This window comes from Schistocerca americana, chromosome 6 (genome assembly GCF_021461395.2).
Source record: "Schistocerca americana isolate TAMUIC-IGC-003095 chromosome 6, iqSchAmer2.1, whole genome shotgun sequence".
NCBI classification, from domain to species: domain Eukaryota; kingdom Metazoa; phylum Arthropoda; class Insecta; order Orthoptera; family Acrididae; genus Schistocerca; species Schistocerca americana.
The window spans coordinates 645393062-645419018 of record NC_060124.1 but is presented as its reverse complement, the minus strand read 5'-3'; the positions used below and the strand labels follow the sequence as shown (position 1 = coordinate 645419018).

The following is a 25957-nucleotide window of genomic DNA, read 5'->3' as shown; positions in this document are numbered from 1 at the left end:
CTTGGTCTCCCTCTACGATTTTTACCCTCCACGCTGCCCTCCAATGCTAAATTTGTGATCCCTTGATGCCTCAAAACATGTCCTACCAACCGATCTCTTCTTCTAGTCAAGTTGAAGAGCTGCATGTCCTCGGGAAAAATTATGGCTGTAGTTTCCCCTTGCTTTCAGCCGTTCGCAGTACCAGCACAGCAAGGTGTTTTGGTTAATGTTACATGGCCAGATCAGTCAATCATCCAGACTGTTGCCCCTGCAACTACTGAAAAGGCTGCTGCCCCTCTTCAGGAACCACATGTTTATCTGGCCTCTCAACAGAAACCCCTCCGTTGTGGTTGCACCTACGGTACGGCCATCTGTATCGCTGAGGCACGCAAGCCTCCCCACCAACGGTAAGGTCCATGGTTCATGGGGGGAGTTCCTTCATAGTCAACAGTTAAGTAATGGGTGGCTGAATTCATATGTGGCATATGTCTCTGTAAGATGACTCATGAACTACTTCCTAGAATTACAATCAAATATGAAAATGCTGAGAAAGAACACAGTGTGATATTGCAAGATCAGTAATTAAAAAGATGTGCAAAACAGTTGATGCCGTGGCCATACCAGAAAGTGAGTGGCATGTCTGTTGAAGCCTGACTACAACCTAATGTGAAAAACAATTTGGGACAATCTGACACACAACTGATTCTATGCACCAATCTGTTCCCGTGGATGAAATGAAACAGCAGTTGCACAAAAATAGCCAAGGTGACTTAATCGGAGAGAAAGAGTGGTCATTGTTTTCTAGGATGCTAAAGGGATTGTATTTTAGATTAGCTTGCAAGACTGAAACAATACCTCACAAATACTATGCAAGTATTCTGACTCAACCGGATGAAAAAATATGGAGCCAAGACCCAGGGGGAAAAAAAAGTTTATCATCAGTGAAATGCATATGGTCACAAAGGCACTTTCACAATAGGAAAACTGGGAGTTTCAAGTGTGAAGTCTTCAAATATCTATTCCATTCTCCAATTTTTTCACATTCTGACTTTAGCTTCCTCTTCTTTTCTTTTTGTATGAATGATTCACTTAAGACTACATGCGTCACAGCTCAAAACCGCTTTGTGAGTCAACAACTGGATATGTTTTCACTGCTCTGTCTCTTGTAACTCCGTTGGACATGGAGGTAGCAAATGAGGATGCTGTGCTGTCAGAGTGACCTGAAGTCATATCCGATGCTGCCCCACACGCCCTCTCCCTATGTCGTTGTCATACTCACTGACAACTGTCATCGCGGGTCTTGTAGAATGTGACTCACTGCTGATCACATGACAGGTGCAGGTGTGAAAGGGTTACAATGTGCTCGGCGTACTTGCAGCAATTCTCCCATGGGCTCGTCAGACACGGTCAACCGGAAGCTTGCTGACAAGCAAACCGCCCTTACGTACCCAAGCAGTCCAACATGGGGACACTACCACATCTGAATGTCTCACAAATCTGCATACTGCATAATTCAATCAGCCTGGCAAATGGAGACACACAATTAGGCCCCTTCAAATTTTGTTACGTGCTGATAATGCTGACTCACAGAAGTACAGGGCATCTGTGTCCTTAACAGGGATCACTCGACATCTTACGCTCTTCACATCTCTTATAGCTCCTACCAGTCACGGTAACAATCCGAGACACAAACAAAGCTAATGCAATCTGGTGACCTTTTTATCCATTTCAGAGAGTTGCGACTCTCATAATTTACCACTGGTATGCACACTCGTGAAACTACGTTGCTTCAGGGAGCTTCCCATTTTTTTCTTCAAGCAGTTTAGTTCTTTGAATCCATTTTTCTTGTAGCTCAGAATAATTATTTTATTGTGTAGCAAACTTACAGGCTAGCATTCTGGCCTGAGCTGTCTGAGTTGGTGGTCATGTGTGTGTGTGGTGTGCTTGCTTGTGTGAATGAATGGTGTGTATTTCTATTTCTTTTTCTGATGAAGGTTGTGGCCAAAAGCTTATGTGTAAGTGTCTTAACTGTGCCTGTCTGCATTTTAACGTGCCATCTTTATGGTAATTAGCACTCTATCTTTTCCTACACTGCTGATATTCCAACCTGTAGTTTCCATTGTTTGAACTTACGGTCTACTGTTTTATGTTGCAGTGCACTTCTACAAGTGTAATACACAAATGTTGCCTTAGGAAAGTGTCACAATAACATCCATGTCTACCGTTTGCTATTTTTTACGAAATAGCATGTCACACTCGAAATTTAACTTAGCCAATGAAATAAGTTTGAAGATTTATTGTGTGTAAGAGACACGAGGGCCCACTGTGTGGGAAATGTGGGAAGTTCTGTGCAGAGACGGAGTTATCCACAGACGCAGTAAGTCTTGGGAGCTATACAGGTGTTTAAACATCGCCACCTGCTGGGATGAGGGGCCACTTACTCTGAGGTGGCGCTGTGCCAGCAACGAGCTCGACCCATTGATTAGCACCACAGATGACAATGAGCAACCAGCTGCTTCTCTGTGCAGAGATATAAAATTTATCGATTTTGGACATCGGGTGACAATCTGTCACATGGAGAACAATGTTTACTCTGGCAATTTTAACACTAATCTAGTGTTCTGCAACATATTAATGTGAAATGTTGTCTATGATGTTGAAGAGTTTAAGTTAAACTGATATCTGAGAATTTGTTGTTTTTGTGGCACTATCCGGAAAATGGCCTCTCTTGCAGCTCCAAGCATAAATGTAAAGTGAAGAAGAATAATTAGCACAGCACACTGGAACCGAGTAGGGATCCGGTTTACTGCTCGGCCATAAATTAGCATATTGTGAGTACACCAGAAGAGACGCTGTACACACTTGCATATACTACATACACAAGTACAAGCATCGATCAAGCTACTGTGAAACTGCACTCTGTGTGACTCATCACTACATCAGAATACTGTAAATGTGGTGATTCCAATTTCGTAAGGTCTCTTCCTGTTTGTTTTCATCAGTTGGATCTTATTTTTCAAGTATGTGGGAATCCAATGAGCTGCCTGTTTGGATACATTCTTTCTGTATGTCCCACAAGTTGGATTCTTTGGAGACACATTGTAACAAGAGTTTTTAGGAATTTGCCTGGAGATTTCACACTGGGTTCTGTGTGATGTATTCCATCTTTTATTCTTGGACCTAAGATTTTTACTACAATTTTACATTCTTCTAATTCAGTTTGCTGTTTTCATGTCTTGTGTTGGACAAAGAGTCTCTCTCATGCATAAAGAAATTCTAATTTGATCACTGTTGTGCAATGTTAGATTTTAGAGTTCCAGGAAAAATACTTTTAGTTAACTGAGAGACAGTTTGTATTTTCTGAAGTCTGGATTCTATGCCTTCTTTTCATTATGATGTTCAGTGGTCTTTTTCACCTAATTATTTAAACTCTTTATCACCGAATACTATGTTGTTGCCTATATAAGTTCACCCAGTGCCATTTTGGTATCGTCCATTAATTTTTTATCCAGGTGAAATTATTAGTCCAATTTTCCTAGATTGCTCCCTTAATATTTCAATTTGCTTTAGCACATCAGTGATGTTTTTGTCAATTAGTATTATGTCATCGGTATAGGTTACACAATATAATTCTATCTTTAAGTTTACGTTCTAGTCAGTGTAATAGTGCACCTGCTCTTCTCCATTATCTTACAATTTTCTTAGGGGCATAGTTGAATAGCAATGTGTTATGCCATCCCATTTTCATATACTTATGTCTGTCTTAAATTACACTGCTTGAAAAAAAGTGAGACACTCAGAAGGTGGGGAGAAAACAAATTGAAACATAGCTAATTTAGAGGGTATGTGATGTTATTTCAGTGATAAGAAAACAGAGTCAAATTTACACAGAACTTATCAGTTTGAGCCCACTTATCAACACAGCAATGCACCCTGTCTGGCCTGGACAGTGCGGGAGGATGTCGTAAAGCTGCTGCATACCCTCCTGAGAAAGGTGATCCACAACTGTTGTAACTGGACATTGCAATCATGGATACAGGCAGTTGGATGGAGTTGACGTCCATGTTGGTCCCATAATGTTCTATCGGGGACAGATATGGGGATTTTTCTGGCCACAGGAGTATATCAACATCACGCAGACAACTTAAAGAGACACACACTACATGTGGACAAGCACTGGCCTGTTGAAAAATAGCACCACAATACTATTACACACTGCTGTACCATCAGAGTTCCCTCGGCCATTACAAGCCATGACCTGAAGTCATACCCAATGGCTCCCCACACCATGGGACTGCTTTGTGACCCCCCCCCCCCAAAATGTGGAAGAATGGGACCTCTCCCCATCTCCCCGGGTCACTGTCGAACTTCTCCACGATAGTCATTTGGAGCAGTGCAGGACTGGGACTCATTAGTGAACATAATGTGACACCATTCATTAGCAGTCCGTACTTCTCGATCATGGCACCACTTCGCATGCAGTCATTTGCTTGGGTGTTAATGGCAGCCTATGTGCAGGACGGCAATTCCATAGTCTGGCTGCTCCTAGCTGTATGACACAGCATGTTGCAAGGAGTCTATTACAGTGAACTCCTGTTTATCCTAAATGATCGGGACGGTGGCCGGTTCCGATAACAAAAATTTCAGATAAATCAAAGTCCCCCTGTTTTCACATGTGAACACTCCAAATTGCATCAATATTGCGAAATACGATCGTAAAACGTGCGTAGGGTATGTAAAACATTACTGATATGGTTGCAAATAACCCTGCACTTTTTTACTGAAAAAATTGTGTTGACATGTTAAAAAGGCACCAAACTATGATTGAAAACTCAAAGTTTTTAAGTGCTGTATAACAAAGCTCGTTTATTTTGCATTCTTACAGAAAAAATCTCCCTTATTTGGCAGCAGGAAATAACAGGAGTTTTAATATTATTACCTACTCTTTTGAGTAAAAAATAAACTACTGAACAAAATTATGAAACAAATCTAAAGATTACTCAAAGGAACAAAAAGTCTGTCTAGAGGAACTTTCAAGAAAATTAAAAAAAAAAAAAAACTTTTTAAGTTATGGACATAGAAGTTCTAGGATGCTTCATTAGAGTTTATTTTTTGGTAACGAAGTCACAAACGTCTTTTTTTTTGTTTTTTTGCTTGAGAAACTATTGCTGCAACAATACATCTCCAACGTTGAAATCAAACTATTTCAAGACAAATCGTCTCCGCCTGTTGGCTGATGTACTCCAGGGCAGTTTGGATCACTTCGTAACAGAATGTGTGAGGAATATTTTTCTCTGATTCATCATCAGAAACATAGTCTTCTGACACTTTATGATCGGTCACAATTTGGACGATTTCATCCTCAGTCACATGAAAAAATGCCATTTTCTATCCACTCTTCAATGTCTTCGAAGTGTGTGTCTTTACAACCAGCTTCTCCAGTAAATTCACCAAAATTATGTCAGCTTGAGTTTCGGTGTTGCCTCCTCCTTCCCACCACTTAGGTTGCCTTACGATCTAAGAGTTTTTTCCAAGACCTAACAAGAGGAACTGGAGGAATTAGATTCCAAGCTTCAGCAATCAATGAATGACACTTAAAACATCGATTTTTTTAAGAGCTTCCACAAAATCATCTGCAGCATCAATCACACCTATTAATTATTCCAGCATCTTGCGTCTGTAATGTTTTTCCATCGCCTCAAGAATACCTTGGTCCATTGGTTGACATAGAGATGTGACATTTTGTGGGAGAAATACAACTTTGATATCCCCATCTTGCAGATCACCTGGGTGAGAAGGAGCATTGTCCACAAGAAGTAGCACTTTTCAAGGAAGTCCTTTTCCTTCCATGTAATTTACTACAGTTGGAACAAACTCTGCCTGGAACCACTCTCTGAAGATGGCACTGTTCATACATGCCTTAAGACTGACTCGTGTACCTCAGTGGCAAACTGGTTGGTTGGTGTCTAAATGCTCTTGGTGTTTTGGATTTGCCAATTAAAGTAAGACACAGTTTATGATTGCCAGTGGCATTACTGCAAGCAAGGACAGTAAATCTTTCTTGGATTTTTTTGTATCCTGAAGCCATTTCTTCTTCTTTAGAGGCAAGGGTTTTCATTGGCAGCATTTTGTAATTCAACCCAGTTTCATCACATTTGTAAAGTTGATTGCCAGTATAACCTCCTTTGTCAATGATTGTGTGCAGTTTCTTCTTAAAATCAGTGTAGCAGCTTCATCCCCAGATAATGATTTGGCACTGATGGCAATTTCATGAATGCCATGCTGCTTCTTGAAACGATCCTGCTGGCCATTACTTCCGAGCAATTCTTGCTTCTTTCCTTCAATCAGCTCATCAGCTCATTTTGACAAAGTAGAGGACCTGAAACTGACACACCTTTGGCTCTTATTTATTCGTGCCACAAAAATAATGCCTCTTCTAACTGAGGATGTGCACCTTTTCTCATTGCTTTTCAAGATTTCACTGCGCTGCCCAATGCTTGGATGGAACAAAATTTTTAAATTCCTGATCAATTTGTCTTCCAATCAGTAATTGTACTCCTACTCTGCAGCAACTTTTGTGGGTTGCTCACCAGCATCAATTCTCTGCAAAGTGTGAAGCTCTTTTTCCAACAAGATCGCATTCATTTTATGTTTCGTGCCTGTAGTCACGTTCAGTGTTCTTTCTACAGACACTCGACTGAGTCCTTTATGGTTTTTGGCCCCTTTTATCTCTGGACACTTTAAGGCACATAGTGGGAGCACGAAACCTCAAATCAGAAACACACAGATGCACAACTTGACAACACTCGAGATGCACTAGACAAACTTTTGACTTTTGAAACCAGGCTGTGGCAGCCATCAAATGAAAGCATTCGATACATCTATGCCATTTCCTCTGTTCTACCCAAGCCCACGTGGCAACACAACAGGGTGTTGTACATTCACTGTTAAACACTCAGCTTTGATGTACCGACAACAAGTGGAAAGTGTTAGGGGGCGCACTCTAATTGTCGGTTTTGACAGGGCTACGTTGCGCTGCATAGAACAATACTGTATGTACTGTACTACCAAGGAGTTCCAATAGATGGCAGTGGCATGAAACCATGCAATATGAATAAGAAACACACTAGAGCTTCAACCAACACACGCATGAATTGACGATACTTGGACTTTTGACACGCACCAGTGCACTGATTAGCAGTAGATTGCCAAAAAACACCAGCAAATGCTTGGCTCCAGGTGCACGCAAACTGAAACTTGTCAAGTGTCAATCTAGCTAGCCAAAAGTGTAGCTGCACGAGAGTTTACTGTACTTGTTCTCAGATGGCAGTCACAGATGTGAACAGGTTACAATGTACTCAGTACACTACACAGTGATGCTCCCTTGTAGTGGTCTCATGTAGTCAACTGGAACATTGATGATGAGTATGCCCTTACTTTCCAACATCAGCCCACTGTCAGATCCAAATACTCCAAAAATACAGATGTTGCAAGGTTTAACCAGGCGACCAAATGGACATCCACAATGAGGTTTCTTTCAAACTCTCATCAGATAATGCTGTCTCACACCAATATGCAGCACCTTCATATCCTCCAGAGTGATGATTCATCTGACGCTATTTGCATCCCTTATATACCACATGATGCTTGCTAAACAGCAATAAAAACAAAGAACACTAATGAATAATGAAGGAAAAGACAGACTGTTACTTACCATAAAGAAGATACCTTAGGCTGCAGATGGGCAGAATTAAAAGACACTTACATAAAGCTTTCAGCCACAGCCTTCACCAGTAAGTAGTAATCTGCCTTTTCCAATATTGTTGATATTCCTACTGGAGTTTCCATTGTTTCAAGGATACTGATGCTTTTCTGTGAGTGTTTGCTTTTTGATGTTTTCTGCATTTTAGCTTTTTTTTAAAAAAAGAAAAAAAAAGAAAGAAAGAAAGAAAAAAAAAGGATTTGTTGCTGGAAAACTTCTGAAGTCCAATAAAGGAGTTACAACAGCCATATATGGTTATCTGGTGGACCTTGCAGAACCAAATTCTAGGGCTGAAATATCTTGTTGACCAATGGGCATTAATCAGAATGAATACTAAATAAAAATTAAATCCAAGTTTACACAAAAAACACAGGTTCTATCACTGTTGTTTTTCGTTCTATTTTGCTCTTATGTTTGCTATGACTTGTTAAACAGAAATTTTCTTTCTATCTATAGAGTTACATTTGCTGTAATGTATCTTACCTCGATGTTGTTTCTTCCTTCTTCTCACTGCTGCCCCAATCATGGCAAGCAAGTCATCCTCACTGCATTTGCTTCGTATTGCATCTCTGAAACAACTGTTAAAACACCCGTTAAACAGTACCAGGCAATTACCACACAGTGAAATGTTGGTACACTAAAACGGAAGAAAAACTTTGCAGAAATCTTCAACAGTAATCTTGTAGTCTGCAGTAGGCAACAGCAGGATAACAAACCCACTGGACAAGAATGGGAAAGTCATGATAGAAGTTACTTTTATTTTTATAAATAAACAGGTATCTTACACAAATGCTCAAGAGTGTACATAGGATCTTGGGCTGAAGAGGTGGAGCAGAAACTGACATTAGTTTTGTTGAAGAGGGAGTACTGGAACACAGCACAATTTCTTGCAAAATGAAGCCAAATTTATTGATAAACTCTTAATTAATTGCCAAGCTCACTAATGTGATCATTTTACGACAGGTACTTACTGCTTGGAGTATATGTGACTTTTCAGGCTTGCCTGATAGATCTGTTGCAAAAACACTTTGGGTTCCCCACCAGATAACATTATGCAAGTCCCTCCCTCAATATTTAAGTGACACAACGTTTTGGCATCTACAGGTGGTGGTGATTTCCACCATCACTGCTGCAAGATGCAACTGGCAATTTCCACATGACAGCTTTGAAATTTATCATGTGGATGACTATGACCATCATACACTCCGGGAAATGGAAAAAAGAACACATTGACACCGGTGTGTCAGACCCACCATACTTGCTCCGGACACTGCGAGAGGGCTGTACAAGCAATGATCACACGCACGGCACAGCGGACACACCAGGAACCGCGGTGTTGGCCGTCGAATGGCGCTAGCTGCGCAGCATTTGTGCACCGCCGCCGTCAGTGTCAGCCAGTTTGCCGTGGCATACGGAGCTCCATCGCAGTCTTTAACACTGGTAGCATGCCGCGACAGCGTGGACGTGAACCGTATGTGCAGTTGACGGACTTTGAGCGAGGGCGTATAGTGGGCATGTGGGAGGCCGGGTGGACGTACCGCCGAATTGCTCAACACGTGGGGCGTGAGGTCTCCACAGTACATCGATGTTGTCACCAGTGGTCGGCGGAATGTGCACGTGCCCGTCGACCTGGGACTGGACCGCAGCGACGCACGGATGCACGCCAAGACCGTAGGATCCTACGCAGTGCCGTAGGTAACCGCACCGCCACTTCCCAGCAAATTAGGGACACTGTTGCTCCTGGGGTATCGGCGAGGACCATTCGCAACCGTCTCCATGAAGCTGGGCTACGGTCCTGCACACCGTTAGGCCGTCTTCCGCTCACGCCCCAACATCGTGCAGCCCGCCTCCAGTGGTGTCGCGACAGGCGTGAATGGAGGGACGAATGGAGACGTGTCGTCTTCAGCGATGAGAGTCGCTTCTGCCTTGGTGCCAATGATGGTCGTATGCGTGTTTGGCGCCGTGCAGGTGAGCACCACAATCAGGACTGCATACGACCGAGGCACACAGGGCCAACACCCGGCATCATGGTGTGGGGAGCGATCTCCTACACTGGCCGTACACCACTGGTGACCGTCGAGGGGACACTGAATAGTGCACGGTACATCCAAACCGTCATCGAACCCATCGTTCTACCATTCCTAGACCGGCAAGGTAACTTGCTGTTCCAACAGGACAATGCACGTCCGCATGTATCTCGTGCCACCCAACGTGCTCTAGAAGGTGTAAGTCAACTACCCTGGCCAGCAAGATCTCCGGATCTGTCCCCGATTGAGCATGTTTGGGACTGGATGAAGTGCCGTCTCACGCGGTCTGCACGTCCAGCACGAACGCTGGTCCAACTGAGGCGCCAGGTGGAAATGGCATGGCAAGCCGTTCCACAGGACTACATCCAGCATCTCTACGATCGTCTCCATGGGAGAATAGCAGCCTGCATTGCTGCGAAAGGTGGATATACACTGTACTAGTGCCGACATTGTGCATGCTCTGTTGCTTGTGTCTATGTGCCTGTGGTTCTGCCAGTGTGATCATGTGATGTATCTGACCCCAGGAATGTGTCCATAAAGTTTCCCCTTCCTGGGACAATGAATTCACGGTGTTCTTATTTCAATTTCCAGGAGTGTATTTAGAATTCAGAGGATTTCATAGAATACCTGAAGATGCTTAAACTAGAACTTTCAGATCTTTTAGTTAGCTCAAATGTTATATCATTACTTACAAAAGTGCCCCTGCAGCCCTCATTAGAGGTTATTAACAGCAAGTTTGAGAAAGAAATTGTGGTGCTGTTTAAACATGTGCATACCTCATCCTATTTCTTATGTAACACCAACTACTTTAATCAAGTGGACAGTGTTCCCATGGGAGATCCTCTATTTCCCTTAGTAAATATCCAACATTCCTCCTTCTGGCAGAATGCTGAAGAGACATTTGTGGTGTGGCCCACATAATACAGACACTACCTATGTCCCTGCAGCATTTGCACTCGCTCCATCTGAATATTCAGTTCACTGTGGAAGTACAAAAAGATAGCAGCTTACCATTCCTGGATGTCACAGTTAGAAGAAAAGCTGACAGAACACTGGGGCATAGTCTCTACTGCAAACTGATACACGCAGAGTTATATTTGCGGTCCAAAAGTTGCCATCACCCTGCACAATGTGGTAGTGTCTTACACTCCCTGGCACATAGAGCACACGTGATCTCAGATACCAACAGTCTGCCTGGTGAACTGTAAAACCTAATAACAGTGTTGCAGCAGAACGTTTATTCTTGTAAATAGATTTGCAATGTGTTCTGAGCAAAGCAAGTTCAGTGTAGGGATGTAAATGAAGATACTTAGACAAGCATTGCAAATGGCTTTCTTACCATATTTCAGTGGCATGTTTTCAAAAATAGAAAGAATCGCTAGGAGAAACAGAATCAAGTGTGTTTTTCGTCTACCAGCGAAACTAAGGAAGTGTTTGTGTTAAGTTAAAGACAATCTTGACCCTAGAAAACATAGATCATATATAAGATCTGATGCCATTATGGGAAATCTTATATAGGGCAGACACCTCACATTGTGCAAGAACACTGTGTTCAACAGCACTGACAAAAATGCCACCCAGTAAATTAGTGGTAGCAGAGCACTGCCTGAATACAGGGCACCACACGTTTCCCAAGAGGCCATACGGTGGGCAATCTTACCAACAGGAATATGGAATTTTGACTAAGCACTGCCCAGAATCCAGCACTGACTGCCATGAAATTAAAACAGTAGAAACCAGATCCTCCGATGTATGACCTGATGCAGCACCTTGCAGAGAGTTAATTCAGCTTTTAACCACACGAGTGTCCAGAAGTGCAGTCATTGCCCACAACACATAAGCAGAAGGCTACTATGAATGGCATTTCCATCCAACTGGGAGTGCCTGTCCACACATTCATACTCCTGCTTCTAGCCTGACAAATTTCAATTCTGCTGTGCGAATATCACCAGTCACATCTTGCAGCAGTGATGACAGGACCCACCACTACCTGAAGATGACGAACAGTTGTGTTGGTGAAATATTGCGAGGCTTGCACAAAGTTATTCAGTGGCCAATCTGAGAAGATTTGTATACATTATTTTTCTGTGACACAGGTATTGTGCAGCAAAATGTGATAACTTTCTGCATTTGCCTTTTTGTAAATTTCAAAATACCCCAAAAATTGGTGAGAAACACTGAACATATGACGTAACCAGATGACATACCCCACAGCATGTGCAGCAGTCGGGGTTGAGTGTAAAGGAATGATTGAGCAGTGCAATACTTTCATTTGAGAAAACAGAGCAAATTTCAAAACATTTTGTAAATATGATCTGTTGTAAATGTAGATGTTACAAAATTACTGTCCTTGCTGTAATCAAGCAAAAGCAGTTCTGATTTTGTGTTTTTTGCTTCTGTCACTTCTCTTTTTGTTTACAGACATTAGTTAGTAAAGAAAACAAAGGTCATTTAATGGCGATGATGCTATTCTGAAGTTTACACTCATCTACTTATGGTAGGTTTTCATTGTACTGTACTTTGCAAGAAATCAAGGAAACTGCAAGACCGGTAAATAAAATAATAAACTTCAATATAAATACATAATTGTTTAACACAATGAAAAAATACTGCCTGCCAGATGCAAGACGCAAATCCTGAACGCCATCACTAAAGTCGCACACATGTATCCGTAGCCACAACGATATGAATACTTGACTTGGGTTGGGATGATCAAGTGTGACAGACCAAGAGGCTCAACCACTGCAAGCATGGCAAGGTACATCATCTGGTGACATTTGTCATTCGCTTTTGACACATTTCCCAACATTTGTATCGTATCCAACATTTGTGATCCACTGTGTCTTGTATTAAATTACTTGTCTCAGGGTCATCTACAGTGCTTTGGAGGTTTTTAAATGTTAATACGCATCACCCTGTGTGTGTGTGTGTGTGTGTGTGTGTGTGTGTGAGTATGTGTGTGTATGTGTGTGTTTATATATATGAAACAAATACTAACAAAGAGATAGAGGGCCTGGTGAGTACTTACCTCAGCTCAGTACAGCCGATAGATACACAAAACAGAACAGAAAATTGACGTATCCTAGCTTTCGGAACTTCGTTCCTTCATCAGGGAGGACAGAGGGGAAAAAAGGGGAAGAAGGGAAAGTGGATTCAGTTATTCACAACCCAGGTTATGAAGCAACAGGGGAAAGGTAAACAGGGAGGGTAGCAAAGATGGAGGCATGGATGTCAGAGGGAAGCCAAAGATATTCTACTGTAATTACTGTGCCAGCTTCAAACCAAGGAGGATGAATACAGAAGTAAAGAGGTACATAGTATAAAGATAAACACAACTATGTAGGATAAAAAGATGCGTGAATGGCTAAAGTGGAAAGGGAAAGAGGAGAAGACTAAAGAGTAAATGGGAGTGAGGTTGGTTAACATAGGTTCAGTCCAGGGGGATGGCGGGATGAAAGGATGTGTTGGAGTGCAAGTTCCCATCTCCGCAGTTCCGAGGTACTGGTGTTGGGTGGGAGAAGCCAAATGGCACATATGGTGTAGCAGGTTCCTAGGTCCCTAGAATTATGCTGGAGGGCATGCTCCGCTACTGGGTATTGGACATCTCCTAGGTGGACAGTTCGTCTGTGCCCATTCATGCGCTCAGCCAGTTTAGTTGTCGTCATACCAATGTAAAAGGCTGTGCAGTGCAGGCATGTCAGCTGATAAATGACGTGCTGTCTCACATGTGGCCCTGCCTTGAGTTGTGTATGTTATACCAGTAGCGGGGCTGGAGTAGTTGGTTGTGGGGGGATGCATGGGGCAGGTTTTGCATCGGGGTTGGTTACAGGGGTAGGAACCGCTGGGTAGAGAAGGTGGTCTGGGAATATTGTAGGGTTTGACAAGGATGTTACGGAGGTTAGGGGGTCGGCAAAAGGCAACTCTGGGTGGTGTGGGGAGAATATTGTCAAGGGATGATCTCACTTCAGGGCTTGACTTGAGAAATTCATATCCGTGGCGGAGTAATTAGTTGATGTATTCGAGGCCAGGATAATATTTTGTGACAAGGGGGATGCTTCTGTGTGGTCTGGGGGTAGTAACATTGTTGTTGGGTGGGGAGGAATGTATTGTTTGGGAGATCTGTTTGTGGACAAGGTCTGCAGGATAGTTGTGGGAGAGGAAAGCACTGATATATAATATAATACAGGGAAACATTCCAAATGGGAAAAATATATCTAAAAACAAAGATGATGTAACTTACCAAACGAAAGCGTTGGTATGTTGATAGACACACAAACAAACACACACACAAAATTCAAGCTTTCGCAACCCACAGTTGCTTCATCAGGAAAGAGGGAAGGAGAGGGAAAGACGAAAGGATGTGGGTTTTAAGGGAGAGGGTAAGGAGTCATTCCAACCCTGGGAGTCGAAAGACTTACCTTAGGGGGGAAAAAGGACAGGTATACACTCGCACACACACACACACACACACACACACACACACACATATATCCATCCGCACATATACAGACACAAGCAGGGTATATGTGCGGATGGATATGTGTGTGTGTGTGTGTGTGTGTGTATGCGAGTGTGTGTGTGTGTGTGTGTGTGTGTGTGTGTGGCATACTGGTCTGAACTATGCAGCCTTCAAATGGAAGTTTTTTGATCACTCCTTATTTTGCACCCTGCCACCTTGGCAATATGTACCGCAAATCATCAGACAGACGACCTTCCTGCATGCTTCGAGCATCCCCCGGTGCTGTTCCGAACCAATGCTAATCTTTGTAACTGTGACGAGCAGTGTGCAGATTGCATCTTTGTATCCCACAAAGAGGTGATAGTTCCCAGTGGCATGAATGGTTACTGTTTATTGACTGTCACTGAGTTGGTGAGTCATTTGCTACATTGTGGCCCACCTGTTCGCTGCTAAAGCCATGCTAGTCAGTGGTAACCCCTGTCAATGATATCCTGTTGCCCATAGCAGTTCACTCTGCTGATTGTGGTAGTATTTTCCTTGAATAAATCTGCTCACAGTACACCTTTGACACTGTGGTACAAGAAAGCCCAATGACTACACACCCATATAGAATAAGTGTCTCGAGCCATGGTTACCCACGATATGGCAGTGATAAAATCACCCTGTGATCAACCGTCACACTGCAGCTGTAAGCTGCACCTCCTTTTTCAGAATACTCAGGTTTATTAATTTGAAGTAAATCAGATCTTTTGCAGGAAGGTTTAACAAAAAGAGCACATCCACGAAAGGATGAAACCATGTCTAATTAACTGGAACACAAAATTAATAATTAGTGGTGACAAAGATCCTCTGCAATAAAAAATAATGTCCACTTACTTCATGTATTAGTCTTCAAGTGACAGAATATATGTAACTGTGTCCTTCTTATTTACACTGATTAAACAATGGAAATTCCAGGTAGGAATATCAACAGTGCAGAGAAAGATAGATCACTATTTACCATAAAGAAAACAAAGTTGCACACAGGCACAACACACAAGCAAGCACTCCACGCGCGCACGCACGCACACACACACAGAGAAAAAAAAACTGCCAAGTCCAGCAGCTAGGGGCAAGCTACTGGAGTTGTCAGTCATATGTGTGTGACACGTGCTTGCCTGTGTGTATGAATGTGTGTGTTTCTCTGTATCTCTTTTGCTGACGAAGGCTGTGACCGAAAGCTTTGTGTAAGTGCCTTTTTAATTGTGCCTGTCTACAATGTAACATGTCTCCTTTACAGTAAGCAGCAATCTATGTTTTCCTATATTTTTCATTTACACAGATGTAATTAACAAATCAGAGTCTATTTATTCCAGAGAAGTGACAGTTTGTTCATGACAGTTCAGCACAAATCTGATTTTTTATATACAGCAAGGCTACCTATAAATTATTCTGTGTGCCAGTGTTCATGCTGACTATAGGGATTCACACGGATCATGTGTAATTTGACATCTGGTCCTGTAAACTTACTTCTGCTCAACGTGAAAAATTCTCCAATCCACATTTTATAATTAACCTTAGCATATCAAATAATGCACCCTTCGATATAACTGCTTATTGTCCACTTCCCATCACTCTATTCCCAATGTCAACCCAGTTGACCTCTTCTTCTAATCCAAAAACCATGGTTGACTCAATGTTTGCTATTGCAAGCTATTGCTATTGAAGCACAAAAGTGCCAGAGGCACCAGTAATGATATATAATTAAAAATACTAGAAAGTAAGGCTCACTGGTCCGTACATGCTAAGACAAACACTACAAGTGTGTAAGACACCGCGCTCTCACACAACAAGTACAAGGTCTGAATACATTCCATTTACGATACACTAAACTGTTTCATTCACGGTGCAATATACATACTCTCTCCCCAATAAACAGAATAGTTATAACTCAATTGTTCACAAGTGTATATTATGACTCTTGCCACAGCTATGCAGTCAGTATGCCACAGGGGTGCCATAGAAAGGGATCAGGTTCAATTCCTTGTAGAGCCGGGAAATTCTGCTCGGTGGACGGACTGGAATAGGGTACACTCTGCTTGTAGTTCCAGCTGAGGAGCTACTCAAGTGAGAAGCAGTGTCTTCAACTTCTGGAAGTTGATAACAGCCTGGAGAGTTGTATACTGACCCCCTAACTCTCCATAGATACGAGGGTCGGTCAAAAAGTAATGCCTCCCATTTTTTTTCTACTTAAAGAAATTAAGTTAAGTGAAAAATTTGAATTTGGCGCCATTCCTCAAACCTTCTTCTGCAATCCACTGCAGTAGTAACTTTCTGTGTCAACAGGTGGCAGCACAGCAGAAGTTTGTAAGATGGGCGACATCGATGTTCGTTTGAGACAGCGTTGTGTGATTGAATTCTTGAATGCAGAAGGTGAAACGCCCATACGCATTCATGAAAGACTGAAGAAGGTGTATGGTGTTGTGACAGTGGATGTCAGCACTGTTAGACGATGGGTTCGTCGTAAGGAAGCTGAAGGGCAAACACCGTTGACTGACGAAAAGCGGAGCGGCAGGCCGGTGAGTGCAGTGACTCCAAACAACATTCAGCAAGTTGATGACATCATTCGTGGTGACCGTCGGGTGACTGCAGATGAAGTGTGTCGCATTATTTCTCTTAGTAAAGGCAGTGTGATCACGATTATTAAACAATTGGGGTACTCAAAAGTTTGTGCACTGTGGGTTCCAAGAATGTTAACCGATCAGAATAAAGAGGCAAGGAAAACAATAGCCTCCCAACACTTGCAGCGCTTCCGTTTGGAGGGAGATGAGTTTCTGAAAAAAATTGTGACCGGGGACGAAACATGGGTGCATTTTTTTGAGCCCGAATCAAAGAGGCAGTCAATGGAGTGGCGTCACACAAGCTCGCCGAGGAAGAAAAAATTCACAACTGTGCGATCGGCAGGGAAAGTTATGGCAACAGTTTTCTGGGATACAGAGGGTGTGATTCTGGTTGATTTTTTGGAGCAGGGATGCACAATAAATTCTGTTCAATACGTCACAACCCTCAACAAACTTAAAGCACGTCTTCAGCGAGTTCGCCCAACAAAATCAATGGCAGATGTTCTTCTTTTGCATGACAATGCAAGACCACACACCAGTCGTCACACCTCTGACGAGACTGTCAAAATTGGATGGGAAGTTTTGCCTCATCCCCCATACAGCCCTGACCTGGCACCATCAGACTTCCATCTGTTCGGGCCACTAAAAGAAGCTCATCATGGGATTCATTTTGAAGATGAGGAGGCCATCAAAACATCCGTGCGTCAATGGCTTAGGAAGCAGAGCTGTGATTTTTACCGTGCTGGGATACATGCCCTTGTTCAAAGATGGACCAAAACTGTAGAGATGGGTGGAGATTACATTGAAAAATGACAAAATGATCCTCAATGTTGTGGTTTTCAACCCATGTAATTGCATTTAAATTTCCTGACAATTAAACGTAGAAAAAAAAATAGGAGGCATTACTTTTTGACTGACCCTCGTATATAGTAGAGGACATCTCTCGAAGGGCATTGCGTGGTCTTCTGGGCCCAATGCAGAGTTCCTTTATCAATGTATATTGTATATCACCACTTGTACACACTCATCAGCACAGTACTATATTGTCTCTTCGCGTGGCAAATTTTTATTCCCTTGTTTCCAGATCAAGATTTTTCCACTTCCTCTTCTTCTTCTTCTTCTTTTTTTTTTTTTTTTTTTTTTTTTTTTTTACCACACATATTCCACACGGTTTATGCTCACTCCTTCAATGATACTTCCTATCCTCCTCTAGTGTCCGAGTTGTCCCTGCTTTCCTGCGTGTTTGTTGGTTTAAACACCCTTGTTTCAAAAGAGAGTGACAGCTTCGATACAGTCTTGTCAACATTTTGTATTTTTATTTAGCAATTATTGTTTGAGCCTTATAGGCGAATGTCACAAGATATTGTCAACCACTGCATTCACTAGATTGGAATGGGGTTCATGGTAACTTATCAATTCATTTTTTAAGTTGCTGTTATCTTTTTCATCTTATCTTGGACTAGCTTTTCCATACTCCCACTCTATTTTACGTAGTCAAACAGTTATCTGCCCTTGCAAACTTGCTCCTTTACTACCAAGTTAACTAATACTGGGCAGCCTAACAGAAGTTCCAATATCCAGTCTTTCACCACAATTCACCTACACACACTTTTCACTCACTGATTTTCTTTTTTCAATGTCATAAATATTTTGCTTTCACAGACTGCTGTGCTATGAACATAAAATTGTAGGAACATCTGCCTCACAGGTCATTTTTTTTTTTATTAAAGAATATGTTCCTTGCTTATTCCTATTTGCTTCTGATACATTTCCATTCTCACTTTTATTTTGTTTTGATCCATTTCTTTTTTCTTTGATAGACAAGTCAAACAACAATGGCAATATGTTGCAGCCCCTTGTGTTTCACCCTACTTACTATGAACTTACTTTTCTTAGCTTCCAATTTTATTAGTCATTTGGTTTTTAAGATACTTAAATTAATTGTTTGTCCCTGTATTTTTATATCTTATTTTACCTTCGGTTGATAAAGGATTTCTGGTATGCTCACAAAGAGAGAGCTGATTCTTCCCACCCCTCACCCCCCTTACCTTGTCCTGAAGCAAACTTATCGCCAAGTATCTTGCAGTTTTTTTCCTATTATTAATCTCTTAGTCTAGTCATCAATTTAAAAGTGTCAGTTGTTGGTCCCATTGTCTAATAATTTGTACATTTATACACATGAAGTTCCAATTTTTATTTGGAACATATAGACTCTGATAATCATGAATCACAGTTCAAATGGCTCTGGGCACTATAGGACTTAACATCTGAGCCAAGGCAGGATTCAAACCTGCGACCGTAGCAGTCACGCAGTTCTGGACTGAAGCGCCTAGAACCGCTCGGCAACAGTGGCTGACGAATCATAGTTACCATCACATGGACAGAAATATTGTGTTAACTTTATTACAACATAGGGACATAACTAAAAATGTCTTTACATAATTTCCAGTTCTGATTACTTTCCTTTAATTTAATCTCACAAATAGGTTAGTGTAACATGATGTTGACAGAGGCAAATTATATATACTCACAAATTATTTAGCTAGAGGTATCTGGTTTGTATGTCTGGGAGGGAGGAGGGTGCAAGCTGAAAACTTCAAGAAAAGATTACTCATTTCATACCTGCTGGATTTAACTGCAGTTTATCTCTTCCATATACCAACCACATACCTAATGTGCATGGCAAACAGTTTGAAAGTATTATTCTATACTCAGCATTTGGAACTATCAGTTCCTTAATGAGAGAGGAAAGAGGGATAAGTTTCTGAAGGTCTCAAAGGTCACTCGGACTCCATGACTAATGTGAGGACAAGAGGAACAAATGTGTCTATAAGAAGTTTTGGAATTTCACCTCCTGGAGGTAAAATACTGATCAGTCTGTCAGTCTTCTAGTAATTTTATGGTTTCCTCACATGAATTTTCACTTGGACACGATTATTCTATGTTTCATCACTCACCTGAGAGATATCTCTGAATTCCCAAAGAGACACACCTTCAAATTGCCATCAGCTGTTATCCGTAAACGGTTGCACGTGCCACAGAAGTGTTCACTCATTGAGGTAATAAATCCCACATGTCCCTTGAAGCCCGGCACATGGTATGCCTGCAAAAAGAAATTGTAAGAAAATAGCTACTGCTGTTGTGAAAATACTATAAATGTGTTGCTCACCAAGTGGAGGAAGGAGAAAATGTGCATTAAGGGGAGTTTGAACGCCATATCCTGACAATGTTAAATTTAGTGACTTAACTTCCCCGTATTTCAGGAACAACTGTAGCCATTGACAAGAAACTTTTACAGGACATTAAACTATATGTTCTGAGTCTTACAATAATTGCATTTCAGCCACTGCTTTTGGAAATACAATTTTTTAATTACACAGTTAAAATTTTGTGTACTTTTTTGTATGTTATTCTAAATAATTTTATTTATACATAACATTATGTTCTTCTTTTAGTTCAGAAGGCTCAGGATACATACTGAAAATTTGAATTCGCTATTCGAATTAGTTACTGAGATTTAGGGAAAAATGCAAGACAAAATGTAAATTTTCAGGAAGAGTTTTTAAAGTTTTAATAGACTGTAACTCAATATATGCTTAACATTTTATTTTTAGTCACTCAGAAGCACCCTGCACCATACTGTATATCATCCTCTTGATCTTTTTTAAGTTTTTTCTTGTTTTCTTCTTTCTGGACTCTGTAGTGGCCAACTGTGCTGCATACTCTGCTATACCAGTGCAAACCTTGTCCATCCATTCAAATTCTCTGATGCAGTTTGCTCCAGAATTAATTCCCATATGTTGTAGCACTTTCACGCTACCAATGTTGCCATCAGTAAAAGCAATAACAGCATGACTGACCCCCACTTTAGTGTCTTCATTACAAGAAAAACATTTTTTGGTCTACATCTACATCCATACTCCTCAAGCCACCTGATGGTGTAGGGTACCTTGAGTACCTCTATTGGTTCTCCCTTCTATTCCAGTCTCGTATTGTTCGTGGAAAGAAGCATTGTCGGTATGCCTATGTGCGGGCTCTAATCTCTCTCATTTTATCCTCATGGTCTCTTTGCGAGATATACGTAGGAGGGAGCAATATACTGCTTGACTCCTCGGTGAAAGTATGTTCTTGAAACTTCAACAAAAGCCCGTACCGAGCTACTGAGCGTCCCCCCTGCAGAGTCTTCCACTGGAGTTTATCTAACACCTCTGTAACTCTTTCCCGATTACTAAATGATCCTATAACGAAGCATGCTGCTCTCTGTTGGATCTTCTCTATCTCTTCTATCAACCCTATCTGGTACGGATCCCACACTGCTGAGCAGTATTCAAACAGTGGGCGAACAAGTGTACTGTAACCTAATTCCTTTGTTTTCGGATTGCATTTCCTTAGGATTCTTCCAATGAATCTCAGTCTGGCATCTGATTTACCCACGATCAACTTTATATGATCATTCCATTTTAAATCACTCCTAATGCATACTCCCAGATAATTTATGGAATTAACTGCTTCCAATTGCTGACCTGCTATATTGTAGCTAAATGATATGGGATCTTTCTTTCTATGTATTCGCAGCACATTACACTTGTCTACATTGAGATTCAATTGCCATTCCCTAAACCATGCATCAATTCGCTGCAGATCATCCTGCATTTCAGTACCATTTTCCATTGTTGCAACCTCTCGATATACCACAGCATCATCCGCAAAAAGCCTCAGTGAACTTCCGATGTCATTCACAAGGTCATTTATGTATATTGTGAATAGCAACGGTCCTACGACACTCCCCTGCAGCACACCTGAAATCACTCTTACTTCGGAAGACTTCTCTCCATTGAGAATGACATGCTACGTTCTGTTATCTAGCAACTCTTCAATCCAATCACATAATTGGTCTGATAGTCCATATGCTTTTATTTTGTTCATTAAACGATTGCGGAGAACTGTATCGAACGCCTTGCGGAAGTCAAGAAACACAGCATCTACCTGGGAACCCGTGTCCATGGCCCTCTGATTCTCGTGGACGAATAGCGCGAGCTGGGTTTCACACGATCGTCTTTTTCGAAACCCATGCTGATTCCTACAGAGTAGATTTCTAGTTTACAGAAAAGTCATAATATTCAAACATAATACATGTTCTAAAATTCTACAACTGATCGATGTTAGAGATATAGGTCTACAGTTCTGCACATCTGTTCGACGTCCCTTCTTGAAAACGGGGATGACCTGTGCCCTTTTCCAATTCTTTGGAACGCTACACTCTTGTAGAGACCTACGGCACATTACTGCAAGAAGGGGGGCAAGTTCCTTCACATACTCTGTGTAAACCTGAACTGGTATCCCATCAGGTCCAGCGGCCTTTCCTCTTTTGAGTGATTTTAATTGTTTCTCTATCCCTCAATTTCAATATCTACCATTTTGTCATCTGTGCGACAATCTAGAGAAGGAACTACAGTGCAGTCTTCCTCTGTGAAACAGCTTTGGAAAAAGACATTTAGTATTTCGGCTTTAGTCCACCATCCTCTGTTTCAGTACCTTTTTGGTCACAGAGTGTCTGGACATTTTGTTTTGATCCACCTACCGCTTTGACATAGGAGCAAAATTTCTTAGGATTTTCTGCCAAGTCAGTACATAGAACTTTACTTTCGAATTCATTTAACGCCTCTCGCATGGCCCTCCTCACATTACATTTCGCTTTGCGTAATTTTTGTTTGTCTGCAAGGTGTTGGCTATGTTTATGTTTGCTGTGAAGTTCCCTTTGCTTCCTCAGCAGTTTTCTAACTCGGTTGTTGTACCACGCTGGCTCTTTTCCATCTCTTATGAGCTTGATTGGCATATACTCATCTAACGCATATTGTACGATGGTTTTGAACTTTGTCCACTGATCCTCAACACTATCTGTACTTAAAACAAAACTTTTGTGTTGAGCCATCAGGTACTCTGAAATCAGATTTTTGTCACTTTTGCTAACCAGAAAGATTTTCGTACCTTTTTTAATATTTCTATTTATGGCTGAAATCATCGATGCAGTAACCGCTTTATGATCACTGATTCCCTGTTCTGCGTTAACCGTTTCAAATAGTTCGGGTCTGTTTGTCACTAATATGTTATCGCCATGCATCAGTTCTCTGTTTAACTGCTCAAGGTAGTTTTCAGATAAAGCTCTTAAAAAATTTCACTGGATTCTTTGTCCCTGCCACCCATTATGAAAGTTTGAGTCTCCCAGTCCATATCGGGCAAATTAAAATCTCCACCCAGAACTATAACATGTTGGGCAAATCTAATCGAAATATTTTCCAAATTATCCTTCAGGTGCTCAGCTACAACAGCTGCTGAGCCAGGGGGCCTATAGAGACATCCAATTACTATGTCTGAGCCTGGTTTAACCGTGACCTTCACCTAAATTATTTCACATTTCGGATCTCCGTCAACTTCCTTCGATACTATTGCACTTCTTATCACTTTAAACATGCCTCCCCCTTCACTTTCCAGCCTGTCTCTGCGGTATACATTCCAATCTGAGTTTAGAATTTATTATTGTTTACATAGGGTTTCAGCCAACTTTCTGTCCCTAGTACTATGTGGGCATTGTGACCGTTTATTAATGAGAGCAGTTCTGGGACCTTTCTATAGACGCTCCTGCAGTTTACTACTAGCACATTAATATTGTTATTCCCTGTTGCATTTTGTCTACTCCTACCTTGCCGCATCTCAGGAGGTGTCTTGTCGGGCCTAGGGAGGGAATTCTCTAACCTAAAAAACCCACATGTGCACTCCACACATACTCCGCTACACTTGTAGCCACTTCCTGCATGTAGTGCACGCGTGACCTATTCAGGGGGACCCTACATTTCTCCACCCGATAGCGGATGTCGAGAAATTTGCACCCCAGATCTCCGCAGAATCGTCTGAGCCCCTGGTTTAAGCCTTCCACTCGGCTCCAAACCAGAGGACCACTATCGGTTCTCGGAACGATACTACAAATAGCTAGCTCAGATTCCACCCCGCGAGGCTTTCCGCTTTCACCAACTCCACTAACCGCCTGTATGAACTGAGGATGACCTCTGAACCCAGACGGCAGGAGTCATTGGTGCCGACATGAGCAACAATTTGCAGTCGGGTGCACCCAGTGCTCTCTATCACTGCCGGCACGGCCTCCTCCACATCTCGGATGAGACCCCCGGCAAGCAGACAGAGTGAACACTGTCCTTCTTCCCCGACCTTTCCGCTATTTCCCTAAGGTGCTCCATCACCCGCCTAACGTTGGAGCTCCCAATAACTAATAAACCCCTCCCCCCATGTGCCTGCTCAGACCTTGCTGAAGGAGTGGCCACATGTCCACTCACAGGCAGAACAGGCGATGCCACACAGCCAGCCTCCACACTGACCCTCCGCCTCGTGCGCCGCGAATGCTGCTGAACCCGCCACTCCCCTTGGGAAGAGGGTGGCCCAACCGCGCCCGGTACCCGCAAAGATGTGTCGACAGAAGGGTCAGTGGGTGAAGCATGTATCACCTGGGGTGTACCATGCAAAGCACCAGACTCCCCACTGCCGCTACACTCCAAGGCAGCAGCCTGAAGATGGGTAACCGCGGCCATCAACACGTTCAGCTGTTCGCGAACAGTGGCCAGCTCCACCTGTGTCCATACACAGCAGTCACACATCCTATCCATCCTAAGAAATCAATTTACTGTAGAGAGTTAATCAACTTATAACTAGACTGCTAATTCACTAAAGGTGGCTGATAGTTGACTAAACTGTGGTTACTAGACACTTCCTGTAGAAAACAATGAAAATAGCCCTACCTGTCTCTGGACTGTATTGAAAACAAACACTAGCACTACTTGCACTATGGCTTACTAAACGGACTCTCTCTGACTGTATTCAAAACAAACACAAAATCTATGGAACACTATTACTAGCACTCGACAATAAAAAGCTTCCTAAAAGCAAAAACACATGGAAGAAGAAGTGACAAGTAAGAAAAATAGAGTTAATACTTAAATTAGCGTAGCTCGCTGCACAGCAGACATGACGCAGACGGCAGTTACGACAACACTGACACTATAAGATTATTGAACGACTCATTGGGATTTTGAGTCTGACAATGCAGACACTTCTTCAATAATTCCAGATTGCCAGGTCTCTGTAAACAGGTTTTATGATATCCACAACTGCTGCTGGGATAGAATGTTTATGGCTGTATGACCTGTTTAAGTACTGGGCATTGGGGTAATTGCACCATGAACCAGATCCAGGAGGGCAAAGATGGTGTACTGGTTTATCATCAGCTGACAGTCTCTGGAAGAAGGTAGCCCGTACTGCCTGCTTCAATTTCAACAAATCCTCAGTATTATTTCTAATGGCAATCTCATAATACTGTTGTAATTGATCAATCATTTTGTCTGTCAGCCTGCTTCTTATGGTCTTACCACCTGAAAGTTTCTTGTCTCTCAAACTTTGTTTCAACTTCCTCAATCTGGTACCCATCCTCTTCTGGACATGACCAACACATTCCAGTTCTGTGATAGGCTTCTCACCATAAGGCTGAGTGGCTACTACACTGTTATATGCATTTGAGTCTGCATAACCTAAGAACTTAGTGTAACACACTCGCCTTTAGTTTACAGATCGATTATAAATTTCAACAGCTGCACAGGCCTCCGTACGACTAGTTGTCCTTCATAATTTCTGTCACAGATATGCCCTTCTTCATGCCCTGATTTATACTTATAACAATGTTTGGTTAAAATCTGGAAATCTATTAGCTTTCCAGTATCCACACTGGTCACTGTAGCAACAGAATTCTTAGAAATGCAGCTGCGCTTCTACCAAGTGCCCCAAAAGCTACGGATATGTCAATCATACCATCGTTTATTTCAGCAGCTTCATTTGCAGCACACTTAATTGACTCACATGCAGCAGATTTCACAGCAGCTCCAATAAATCCTGCATACTTGTCCATTTTACAAAGTGGGCGTGGCATATACATCATGACACACATTGTTTCTGCTGCAGTGTAACCTTTGCCAATAGCTCTCAATCCATAAAACCACCTAACATTTATTTCAAAATAATTATCTTTACACTTATCAGAATTCCAAAATGAATGAGTATATTTACAACTGGC

General features: G+C 42.0%; 1 protein-coding gene across 1 annotated transcript in view; it reads right to left on the bottom strand.

The window, feature by feature from the left end:
• The window catches only part of LOC124620364 (molybdenum cofactor biosynthesis protein 1-like), a 113837-nt gene that overhangs the window by 14110 nt on the left and 73770 nt on the right, over positions 1-25957 (bottom strand). Inside the window, exons 5-6 of the mRNA XM_047147034.1 lie at positions 19785-19930; positions 8225-8310 (exon numbers count right to left, since the gene is read on the bottom strand). Coding sequence (XP_047002990.1) covers positions 8225-8310; positions 19785-19930 — 232 coding nt within the window. The remainder of the gene's footprint in view (positions 1-8224; positions 8311-19784; positions 19931-25957) is intronic.